We start from the raw sequence: 12,474 nt of genomic DNA, 5'->3' as shown, positions 1-12,474 counted from the left end.
CTGGTTTTAAAGCACCAGAATAACTAGCTGTCTTCATCCTTGTTTGACTGCAGTTATACTCAGATATAAACATCACTTAATGAACCTTGCAGCAAGTAGGGGCTGAACCACTGTTATGTAGGGCAGTTCCATATCTATGTGGCAATGTTCTTCCTGCATTAGCATAATTAAATCTAAATATTGGCTACAGAGGGAGTTTGTTTTATTGCACCTCTCAGCTGAATGTGTGTCAGGGAATATGAGTGAGTGGAAAATGTTTGGAAGTAGGCAGCGTGCTGTGGTGTATTGCGTTTCACTGACATGAGAGGAATGTGGCAGGGAGGTCTACAGTTGCCTGCTGTAGGCACTAGCACTCAGGCTGAAAAGCAGCTTGGGATGTGCCTTTTGCTTCATTAAGCAAAAGGCCTTATGCCTGTGGCATGAAGTGCTATAAAGCACAGTGTGGAACTATTATAGTGTATGTTGTTAGACAGGATTGCCAATCTCAAACATGTGAAATTATAAATCAGATATTTTACAGCATAAAATCTGTCTAGAAATTAGGGATATGTGGCTTTTTAAATTCTTCTTTCCTTTTTACTTTGTACGATTCATTTATTTTTAAGTGAAAGCTGAGATCTTCACTGACAGTTGAGATCCTCACCTGGCTTCAGGGCTTCAAGAACACCAGATCTCAAAAAAAACTTGCAAAAAAAGGTCATAAAAGTTCTTAGCAGTGAGTCAGACATCTGTAGAAGCTGTGTGACTGTATAAGCTTTGTCACTGTAAATAGGATCTAAAAACCAGGGATGCAAAATGCAGGGTAAGCTCCTGGCACTGGCAGTTTAGTTGAGGTTTGCTTACCTTTAACAAATGTCACTAGCTGTGCTCGCTCACATAATTGAACAGCTGGCAAAAAACAAACCAACCACCAAAATATAGAAAGCGTGTGTTTGGGAGGGAAACCATGTGAGGCAGTTTATAGCCCTTGCAGCCAGTTACCTGTGGCTGATCCGTGTCTGCTGTATCTTCTGCAGCATCCCAGAACTTCATCCTGTGCATGTTGAGGTCAGTAGCAGGACTCCTGTAATGCTTAGGGATGCATTAATTTCCTTATCTTGTCTCATCTTCCAGGCTGCAGCTTTGGGATTTTGAACCACTGCACTGTTAGCAAGCAAGGAAGGTGGATCATTCATGTTTCTAGGCACTTGCACAGCACTGAAGAAACAATACCAAGGGAGAAGCACAGGCATTTTTAGGATCCTTTGTTCACTGTTCCTACTGACCTGCACTTCAGTCCCAAGGAAGATAAACTACAGAGCCCACACTTTGGAAATATTAAGATCCAATAATTAATAACTGTGTAGGATTTTTAATTCAAAACTCAAGTTTGTTGGTTTGGAAGGTGGGTGCTCCTGTGCATAGGTTAGGTAGTTGGTAGGTGAGCTGTAAATCTGCTGCTGTTCTCTCTGCCTCTCTTGAACTCAGCTGAGATCGTTTTTGGCTGTGCAGCCCCAGAGGAAACAACACTCTTGAAATAACATTTCAGCACCATAAACACGTCTCTATTTGATGCTCTGACATTTGGTGTTGGCAGCTCAGCCTGTCTCTTCAGTACGTGTGTGGCTGCCACCATTCAGCCAGTCCTTCTTTCCTGCACAGGTAGCTCAGATGAAAATCACCTTTCTCTCAAGAGTTCTCCAGGCAGCAGTTTAACATGGCTAAGCCTCAGGAACTCTGTCATACAAATATAAACTTGCTCTTAGGTCAACATTTAAAGCATTGTTTTCATTGTTTTTAAGAATCCTATTAGTTACAGAGGAATGATAAATAATCCAGTAGTCTGGAACCACATCGTTCTGGCTCAGGGAGCTGTTACCACTTCAGATTATGCTTTAGGTCTTGGAGGTGTGCTTTTGTACTCTTGGATCTAGCAGTTCACCTAATGGTTCAGTGTAATTCAAACCCACTGAAGTCTGCAGGAGATACCAGTGCATACTTCCCCCACCTCCAGTGGAAGCATTTATAGTCAGAAGCAATGCTTTGAAATGTTTTACTGCTGTCATATTGATAAGGAGAAAAAAAAGATACAGATATAAAGAGGTTGTGTGCATTAATTATTTATCTTGTAATCAAGAAAGTATAAAAATAATCCAGGATGAAAATTGGGAAGGGTTGTAAAGCACAGCACTGGCTCTTTCAGTCTGAATAATGCAGACCGCATTCAGGCTTTCTCCACGGAACATGACGTCTAATCCCAGCACAAGTAAATACATGGTTTTTTTCTCTAAAACAGATTTTGAAAACACACAGCTCTTGAGAGGAGACTAATTGTGCTCAGCTTCAAGTGAATAATTGAACTGTGTGGAGTTATTATTTTCCTGTCTCCTCTGTAATGATTCTTACTTATTAATTCTTAGATATTCAACTTTCAGGGTTTTTTTAGCGTCAATCAAGCTCTGCTTCTATTGTCTGAAAAATAAAATATGTAAAGGAAAAACTGCCACAGATTTAAATACATTTACAGTATTGTAATTAAACCAATGGAAAATATGAACCATTAATTTTTTCTCTCAGGGACTCAGCCACCTATGGGATTTTTGTGCCTTTGAAGATCTCCCAAGAGATCCAGTGTGCTTTGCTTCTCCTGATTGCTATTGAAATAAAAGAAGCTTTTAGTTCTTTAAAATCTGTTGTCTTTATCTGTTACTAATTACGTAGTAAGTGCTGTGGTATCAAAACAAAAACAAGTTGCTCTTCCTACACTTATACTTTTGATGGGATTTGCAGTTTGGCCAGTCTGACTCTTACTGTATTTGTGATCATGGTGGATTAAGGCAGATCCCTTTGGCCTGTATAAAGAACCCTCAGGGCATCTTCAAACAGTGGAAAGGGTGAATAGAAAACAGACTGGAAAAAGATGAGAGAAGGCACCTGAGAAGGCAGGTAGACTGGTCCTGAGTCCTGGGGCATAACTAATGAGACACATGCTGCTCCTTCTAGACGTAAGCCTAGTGCCTTCTTAGAAGTCTCCACTAACAGCAATCATGTCACCTAATGAGGGTTTGAGTAGATTTTTTTCCTGTAAGAAATGTTTTCCTCATGGCCAACTCGCTCCACCAGGTGCCTGTGCCTTAGTCCTTAACTTGCTGCCTTTGTTGCAGGAGTAGGATGATGCCAAGTGAAAAGGGGAAGTGCTCAGGCAGTGGGAGGAAGGAGGTGGAGGGCCTTGATGGAGAGCCCTGGGAGGATTCTTTGTCATTGTGTTTCTCACTACTGATAGCTTTAACTTTCTGATACTTTTGAAAAGCTTTAGACAGATAGTGAGTAAGAGCAAAGTTTGGAATCTAAGGAGAACCTCACTCATGGGGAAATATCTGGGTCCCATCTGCAGAACCAAAACATAGTAGTAAATTGACAGAAAGACATGACCATAACGCTCTTTTCTTGTCTTTTCTACCCTCACAGATGAACAGGAGCCAGCAGTGAGCAGTGATTCAGATATTTCATTGATTATGGCAATGGAGGTTGGACTGTCCGATGTGGAGCTTTCCACTGATCAAGACTGCGAAGAGGTGAAGTCTTGAAAAACAGAGATCCAACACTAAACTACAGGGGAGGGTCACAGGGAGGGAGTGTGTCAGCTTTCTAGGATTTGGACCAGTCATGCACATGCCTCCAGAGCACTGTCACTCCTGCACACTCCATTCTGAGATGGTCATGAAAAGCAATAGCAACAGTTGTGTCTGCCTGGATGCAGTTTCATCATCTGCATACGTTCATTTTGTCCACACGGGAGATGAGCGCTTTCAGTTTACCCACGTGCTTGAGAGCGGTCATGTAACTCTTCAGTGGCTCATAAATAAGCAACTGAAAAGACAGCTTGAGTGTTTTCTACACTTGTTCGATTGGGTTTTGTTTCTTTGTTTTGAAAAGACGTCCATTTGTTATGTTTGTTTGGTTGGTTATAGTTTGTTATGGATGGACACTCTGTTTTTATTGACTGACCCCAGCTTTTTCGAGAGTTCAGTCCAGAAATCTGAATTCCCATTCACTGGTCACTTCATGATCTGACTCCAGGATTTATCATTGCCTTGTTGTTTCTGCATGAAGTACACATGGCTTCAGAAGGATGGTGCACCAGCACCCTGCATTAACGTGAAGTCTGCTTTCATTAAGTGGGAGCCTTGGAAATAGTATATGCTGAAGGCCTTTATTTGTAGGATAGCTGCGAGTTAACAGAGATTGTTGATATTTGGGTTAAAACTCCATTGCGTTGGCTTTTATGTAGAGGTCTGTTCTAGACAAGTATCATACAGTGAGAAGGAGAGAAAAAAAAGCTTAAAGCTTTACTCCATCCTTGTAGTCCTTTGCTATATTTTATGCCATTAGCAGTTGTCACTACAGTAATGGCCTTCCTACAGTTCAGTAGCTGGAAAAGAAGATCTAGTATAACATCATGTCTCTTCTTAATTTTGCAGACTGACTGGTAGGCTAAAGGAGTGTCTGAGAGGTTTCCAGAGGCTGCTTGTTGACAGCTGTGCATTATGTGGATGACAGTGTTCTTAGAAAGGGTCTGAAGATGCTGATATCAGCATCAGAAATTGCTAATGAAGCAGGAGGCAGCTGGTTGAAATGTTTGCTTCCTGGTTTGTTTGTGGTTTTTTTCTTGGTGTTTTTCACTTCTTACTTTTTAAAACTTGTTACCCAACACAGGAGTTCAAATGGTTCCTTGCCCTCCAGGGTCCCTGTCAACACTGTGGCAAACATAATAGAATACTTGCATTTTGTATATAGATAGGTGTACCAAAATACATTGGGTAAAGGGGAGGGAATGTGAAAATAAACAGAACTAACATAAATCAAAACGCCTAAGTAATAATGGCCTGCAATGATTATTTAGTTCATCCTGAGCTCTGGTTTTCATAGGAAAGCTTATATCATTACTTGTTCAGTGTATGATTTCCTTTTTCAGTCAAAATACTCAACTGTGAAGAAGCATTTTTAGCTTACTGTTACACAAGAGTACACGGTTTCTGTTGACAGTCAGATGATTTGAATCACATTACTGCCTCCTGAGTCAAGTCCATAGAATCAACAATTCATCTTACATTGCAATTTCATGGCGAGGTCAAACATTTTGACTTGATGGTGCCATGGCAGCATCTCAAAATGCAACTATTAGGGTTCTTGCTGTGTTTAATCTCCTTTTGGATTTACTTGTTAAACGTGGAGACCAACTTCCAGCCAAAATTTGGTTTGTCAGATCTTATTCAGGAACAAATATGTTTAGAACTATCCCTAAAATTTTGGCTGACTTGCTTCTTTAGTACAGGAAGAAGGAAAAATTATACTCCATCCTTTTCGGTCCAGTTAGAACTCAATTCATTTTATAGCTTAATTTTTTTGATGTTCTTAGTCCCTGAATTACAGGGTAACTTTGAGGCGAAGGAGCACAGCCTAATCATCCTTCAAAACCATGATCTGGAAATGTGCAGTTAGATTTTTATAAGCCATTTGAAAGGACATCTCTACTTAATTAAGGAGATGCTGGAAATCTGCTTGGTTTAAAAAGACAGTTAGAGATCATTCCAAAGGGCGCAGCTAGGTCAGTTTTGCCAGTATGTGTGGTTCTGTGATCATATTTTCCTTATTCTTTAATGTCTCCTCTATTCCTTGCTGCTATGGGAAAGGTCCACAGCATCAGGAGGACCAATGCTGAGATTCACCCCTACGCAAGAGAGTTTGCACAAGGTACTGCATCAGCTCCACTTAGGCTCTGGAAATAATGCTGAAATGGGATTTAAGTGGTGCTTACAGCACCACTGGCCCTTCACATAGGAATGAAATTCATCTCAAATGACGGCAGGGGAAAGAGTGAAGTTGGTTATACACAGTCAGGTCTCCCAAGGGGAACTGCACACGCTGGTACAATTTCTTCTCTAGTGCTGGAGCCTGGGTGCTACATGTCACAGGAACATCACGAACACAATGTCTGAGTTGTCAGTAATCCTTTAGCATCCACCCGCTGCAGCGCAGCACACAGACAAAATACTCTTGGCTGCACTGATTGAGTTTTAGAGAAGCTGTCACAAAGTCTTTGTTTTATTTCACACTGAAGTTAATTTCACAATTAATTAAGTTAATCTCAATAGATAGATTGACCTATTATCTGTTGCCATAGCAGATTCATCCACAACACAGCAGAGCAGTGAGGTCTGTGGAAAAGCAAGACAGTAGATGAAACTCCCAGCTGACACTCAACTGGGTCCTTTGCCCAGCAAAATCATTGGAGGGAGCTGTGCTCAAAGGGGCATCACATAGATGGTAACTGAGATCCTGCCCTTATTTCTAGGAGTTGGGGAAGGATTTCAGGGAGGGATCACGCTGTGCATGTTCTTTTCCTGTGTATCCCATACCAGGTGTGGTCCCTCAGGTTCCGCAGGTGGCCACTGGCAAGGTGCTAGGCTGAGCGAGACATTTACACATATCACCATATTGTAGTCTTCCAGAAGAGGCACCCTAGCAAATCTGAGTCAGGAGTCAATCTGCTTTTGTTTTCCCTGTTCTACCTGCGGTTTCACTCAGGAAATATGTTTTTCCATCTCTGTCCTCAGGTGTTCTACAGCTCTGGGCACTGTTAAGCAGTAGCAAGTAGAAAGCCAGGTTACACATCACTGAAGCCAGAATTTAGGAAAGCACTTAAGTAAATGATTTATTCTGTCCTTCAGAAAAGCACTTGCAGCTAATTTTGGACTTGTACCAAAATCATGTTATTTTCAACAGGTCTATGAGAATAATTAATTCCCTCTGTCAAATGGAAATATTTTTCTAAAGCAGAACCTGGCTGACAGTATTCTTTGTATATATAACCTCTGAAATGCCTTGCAAGTTTGAGGTGCTTCATAATGACTAAGACCCCCAAGTGTATGTTTGTAGCACATATGAAAGCCTTAATTCTGCAGATCTGCATGCCCATGTACTATTTTGCTTACACGAATCTCTGCACTAAGATTTCCTCACAGGGTACAATTAAACCTCCCGATTTGCAGCTTTGAGCAAGAAGAGTCCCATCCTGTGAGTTGTGCAAGTCCTCAGTACTGCTGCCTGCTAAGCTTGGACTCTGGAATTAAATACGTAGGGCTCAGATGCCAGGGACAGAGCACTGCCTGTTCAGAAGGGAAAGCAGCCTTTAGCATGCAGCCAGGAAAACACAAAATCCTCTGGTGCCCTCTGATGAACAAGTGTTCATGCATGTAGTTCTGCAGGCTCATGCTGTGACTTACACCGGGGCAAAGGGGCACCTCCTGCACAGGGCTGGTGGCCAAAGGAGGGATAGTGCAGCTCTTGAGAAAGGCATTTTTGTCATTAAGCTGATCTTGTGTCTCTGAGCTTTTCCTGCCCTGTCGTCTGAGGCTTTTCTCTTTTCCATGAACAAGTTGTAGGTGGGAGAAGCATTCATCTTAGTGAGGCTCATCTCCACTCATGCTAAAGTGGTTGCAGGGTGAAACTTGGGCAGAGGGAGACTGCCCTCTGGCTGTCCTTTGATTTTCATGGGTTTCACTGAACTGCTTTCCAAAGGCCTGTTCAATAGGACACAAAAAGTTGTATAGGAGAGTTTTGCACTCATAAGTGACCTAATGCGTGCATGCAGATGTGCAAGGTGCCAGTTCCACATCCCCTCCCCATGGCTGACTTGTTCTGGTGAGGATTGAGATCTGACACTTCCTGAGGGTTTGGGGTGTTTTTTTATTTTCTGACTGCTTCAGAGCCTCAAAACCAGGATCAGGTCAATCACAGTGCTATAGTTCATTCTTTAAGCATTCTGTAGAATTATATTACCATGAATGCGTATAAAAGTGTATTGGTAAGACTATAGAAACCATATTGTAGTGGAAACAGAAGCAGCTGTCATTTTTATATGACTTTTTATATGGGGGAGATCGTGGCACTAAAGAAAAAGGCTTTCTAGAGGCAGTTTGGGAAAAAAAAAGTCCATATGATACGAGCTCCCTCAGATCTCACTGCTTCAGTGACCCCTACATCAGATCCAGAGGAAGCCATTGCAAGAAGAGCAGTGCTTAGTCTTACTGAATGACTTGTTTCGGATACATTTTTACTTTGTTATCTAAATGAACCCAAGCACAGAGACAGATCCAGCTCTGAATTTGATCTTTCTCAAAGAATGTGCATTGTGATCCAGTTATTTTCCTTGTCAAATCTGTTAACCCACCTTCTTTTTCCCCCTTGCTAAAGCAAAAGTGCTTATCCAGTTTGAAAAATGTCTGTCTCAGAAGACCTTTGCATATGGATGGGCTGCCCTGGTGGGTATCTGCAGATCACGTTTCTGTGTACGTTTACTCATCAGTACAACACAGTTGCAGATTATCCATAGAGTCTGTTTTATTTGTTGTTCGTGTTAAACCTGCAGTTGTCATTTAGATTTTCCAGAGTTTTGCCTTACAAAATTCTCCTTTGAATGTACGCCACAGCCCTTTGAGTAGATTCTGTGATTAAAGGACGAAGATCAGGGCACAAGTCTTTAAATGTAGATCTCTGGATTGCAAGTCCAACTTCCCAGCTGGGAATCTCCCAGGCTCTGTTTCCAAGAGTCTCATTCCTTTGTGATCTCTGTCCTTAGAAGAGCTCGTGACTAAGCGTATAGTTTGTAATAAGCAAGGATAAGAATTTATAGGCTGTGCAAGCCAGGAAAACAAATAGTCATTTATTGATTTATGTTTATTAGCAATAATGGACTTTTTTAAACATTTGTTGTTCTTGTGGATCCCTGTTCTTGAGCCACTCTACTAGGAATAGGGGCCAGGACACGCTGACTCTCTAAGCAGAAGAGGGAGGGCTTGGATTGCTGTTGGGATGCACCCATTTCCAGTTCCACAGGACTGAAATGGTGGAGAAACCCATCTGGTTCCTTCCCAGTCCCTCTCACAGATGTCTGCTCTGGTGTGAGCCTTAGTTGCAGGGGAAGGAGACAGTGGGATCAGACTAATGCTGTGCTACTTTGTCTCTTGCATTTTGTGCTGCCTGCATCTCTTGTAGCAGGTTGGATTGCTGTGGTTGAGCACAGGGGAGAGGAGCCAGCCTAACTTCAACTTAATCACAGATGGGCCAGGGGTGTTGGGCAGACTCAGGGCAGCTTAGCTTCTTCATAACCAGGGCTGATCAGGATTACTGCTTCACTGAAGAACACTGAGCATTAAGTCATTTTTCTGATAGATGCAAAACGCGTGGGTGTATATGGGGCAGCCAGCGCGACACAAACGAATTGGCTTCATTAACGCAAGCAGTGAAAAACAATGACATGAAATACTGTCGGGGCAGGGAAATGAGGGTGGAGGTGTTGTTTCACAGGCTTTTGTGAATAGGGACGACTGATCCAACGCAAGCGCTCCTTTGACTTTCCCAAGCTGTTACCTGAACTAATTGATAGTTTCGCAGTTGAAAGAGGAACGCCAGATGGACTTTTTAGCCTGGATTTGTTTGTGTGGCAGATGGCAGCTGCCGGCTGGGACGGGGAGCGAGGGAGAAGGCAAGGCCACCCCCACCACACTGGACACCCGCTCAACTCCCTCCCTCTGCTTTGGCACTTATTTCTCTAGGGAAAAAAAAGCCCTTCCAAGCAGGAGCTGTATTTCAAAGGGAGAAATAGAGAAGAAAAATGAATGAAATATGTTGTGGATTTTGAATGAAAAGCCAACAGATGAATTTTCCATCTGAAATTAATCTGTCTCAACTGTTTTAATTGTAAGCCAGTGGAAGTTATTTCTTTCTGGAGTAGATGCAAAGAAAAAAAGGGAGAGAAAAAAAAACAGAAATAGCATTTTCCCATTTTTGTTCATTTCTCAAATCTTCAGTCCTGTGTAGCTTGAAAAACAATAGCAAGATCGAGATGCTTGTTTGCTCTGAATGTATATCTGAATGTTATTTCAGATGTCAAGTACCTAAATGTTTTGTATGTGTACGTAATACCGCCCTTCCTTCTTGTTTCATGTTAGGAACCTGAAATGACTCTACCATTTTATAATTAGAAATGTAAAGAGGGGACAGCGGGTGGGAGGGTCTGTTATTTTTATAGCAAGATGTTCCTTGTATTTAGTGAACATTTAAAATGGTTTTGTACTTGTCAAAATATACATTCCATCCATTTCCAGAAGAGGATCATTTCTATTGAGTAGTTTATAAGCAAACCAAAAAACTGTGGTGTCCCATTTGTACGTGGTTCATGAACAGAGCAGAAGTATCCTAGTTTTCGGTGATGGCTCCAAAGCTTTTTCCAGCCATGTCTCTTTTCACATGCTGCAGAGCCATACCAGCAAATGCTGACGTTAAGAAGGAAAAAAAAAAACCCGAGTGAAATAAATACCATATGGATCAGTGCACAGCTTATCGAAATCACTTCCAGCTTGGAGACAATGGTCTGTCCCAGTGGAACAAGGTAATCAGTCCCGCTCCGGATGCAGGACTGTATTTACTGCTTCTGCCCTGGCAGGCTGGGGGGTGACAGGGCTATCACACTTGGCACCGTGGCCCCTCTGGCTGGGAGCCTGGTTCTGGCTGAAGCTGGTTTGCTGGTAAGGCAGTTGGTTCCTGCAGGCTGACCACGTTGTGGTTCTTCCGACTGTGGAAACAACCCTTCATCTCCACGTTAAAAACCAGTTCCTTCCTCAGCCAGCTGCATGTTGGTTTGCGCAACACCCAGCAAAGACCATGGCAAAATCACAGTGGCATTTACATAGCTCTTTCTCTCATAGTCAGCTTCCTCCCCCCTCCCCGCCCCCCGGCTACCTGTGACTTGCTGCCAAAACAGTGCAGTAGCAGTTTGTGAAGCGAGCCTTTTTTTCTAGCATTACTTTCTGTACAGTATTGCAAATAGACTTTAAGTCTGTGCCGATATTTTATAACGTCTACATCTTCCCCTCCAATGCACTTTATCTCTCTTGAAAAATGTGGGAGTCGGAGAGCTACCATCTTAAAGGGATTTGCCTGAAATCATGAGGCACACACTTTTTATTTTGCTTCCTTCTTGCTTTGTTATATACTGTAAATGCTGAAGAGCATGGACAGTGACTCAGCTGGGGGAAGTACCAAAATGTTGAGGGTAATATTCAGAAGCATTATTCAGTAGTACAACATGGCTATTTTTGTTATATAGAGGATTATAATGTAAATATGTGAGACTGTGTTATTATGTACTAGTAAAATATTGCAACTCTCAAAGTTAAGATGGTGAATTCCAAGGAATTTTATTGCAAGTTTTTTAATAAAACAAATCTGATTACTGTGTCATGTGTATTTTCTAACAGACTGTGTTAAACTGGCATTTCCTGATGTGGGAAACATGCGTGTTCTTTCTTCCTGAACTCCACCACTTCAGACTGGTGTTCACAGAAGGCAGAAGCTACAGCAGGAAGGGACCCAAGTGGCAGCCTGGCCTTCATGACACCACTTCAGCCCCAGTCGCTGCTCAGGTCCTCCCTGTCCTTCAGGTGCTTTTGATCAGAATGCAGTGGCTGTTTGAGTTAAATGCCTCCACTTGCCCACCCCAGGTGCTGGGCATAATGTGTTAAACCAGCTTTAAACAGTGACAGCTCTGCCATGACCCAGTGGGAATGGTAGCAGTGGTGTGAGGGGTCATCAGCTGCTGCTCTGCATCCCTGGGAGCAGGGGGCCACAGGAGAGCCCCAGGGATGGTGGCTGGCCAGCATAGGTGTGCTGCCTACAAGAGGTTCAAGGCCCAGCAAAAATCCTGCCTAAAACAATTTAAGAGACTTGAAGTTTTCCAGCATATACAACAGAAGGCAGACAGAAATCCCTGAGGGGGGTCAAATCCTGGCTTGAGCCAGGGCCCAGCCATCCCTCATCCTGGCCCACATTTTGTGCTTGCCACCTGGTGCCTCCAGCATGGATGCCTCTCACCTACCTGCAGCAGTACGTTCAAGGCATCAACAGCCAAATTGTTTGGGGCCCTAACCTGGATTTCACACAGGAGTGAGGAAGGCAGCCGCCATGGGCTAGATCACACATAGCTCCCCCGCGCCTCCTTGCTCCCACCCTCCTGCTGGGCTTTGTTCTTGATGTTCATGAGAGAGGGGCAGCAGGCAAGCTCAGAGCAAGAAAACCACGTGATTTAACATTGGCTCTATCATAGAACCACCTAGGTTGGACAAGACCTTTAAGATCATCAAGTCCAACCATTACCCCAGGACTGCCAAGTCCATCCCTAAACCATGCCACTAAAGGCCTCTACTACATGTGTTTTGAACACTTCCAAGGGCAATGATGCCACCACTTCCATGGGCAGCCCGTTCCAATGCCTGATTACACTTTTGGAGAAGAAATTTTTCCTCATATCCAATCTAAAACTCCCCTGGCACAGCTTGAGGCTGTTACCTCTTGTCTTACCGCTTATGACTTGGGAGAGGAGACCAGCCACCTCCTCACCCCATCTTCCTTTCAGGTAGTTGTAGAGAGCAGTAA

The 12,474-nt window shown here is 43.0% G+C and overlaps 1 protein-coding gene across 2 annotated transcripts in view; it reads left to right on the top strand.

Moving 5' to 3' along the window:
* Positions 1–12,474, top strand: part of RNF150 (ring finger protein 150) — a 142,065-nt gene that overhangs the window by 112,217 nt on the left and 17,374 nt on the right. Inside the window, exon 7 of one of the 2 annotated variants that reach the window (XM_057419099.1) lies at positions 3,448–3,554. In XM_057419099.1, coding sequence (XP_057275082.1) covers positions 3,448–3,554 — 107 coding nt within the window. Of the gene's footprint in view, positions 1–3,447; positions 11,284–12,474 lie in introns of those variants that run through there. The other variant, XM_057419109.1, reaches the window with a different exon arrangement.

This window comes from Pezoporus wallicus, unplaced genomic scaffold, assembly GCF_028554395.1.
Source record: "Pezoporus wallicus isolate ANWC-B61680 ecotype Strahan unplaced genomic scaffold, APGP_CSIRO_Pwel_v1 contig_6597, whole genome shotgun sequence".
NCBI lineage: Eukaryota > Metazoa > Chordata > Aves > Psittaciformes > Psittacidae > Pezoporus > Pezoporus wallicus.
The sequence above is the reverse complement of the archived record's forward strand: the minus strand, read 5'-3'. Positions and strand labels throughout refer to the sequence as shown.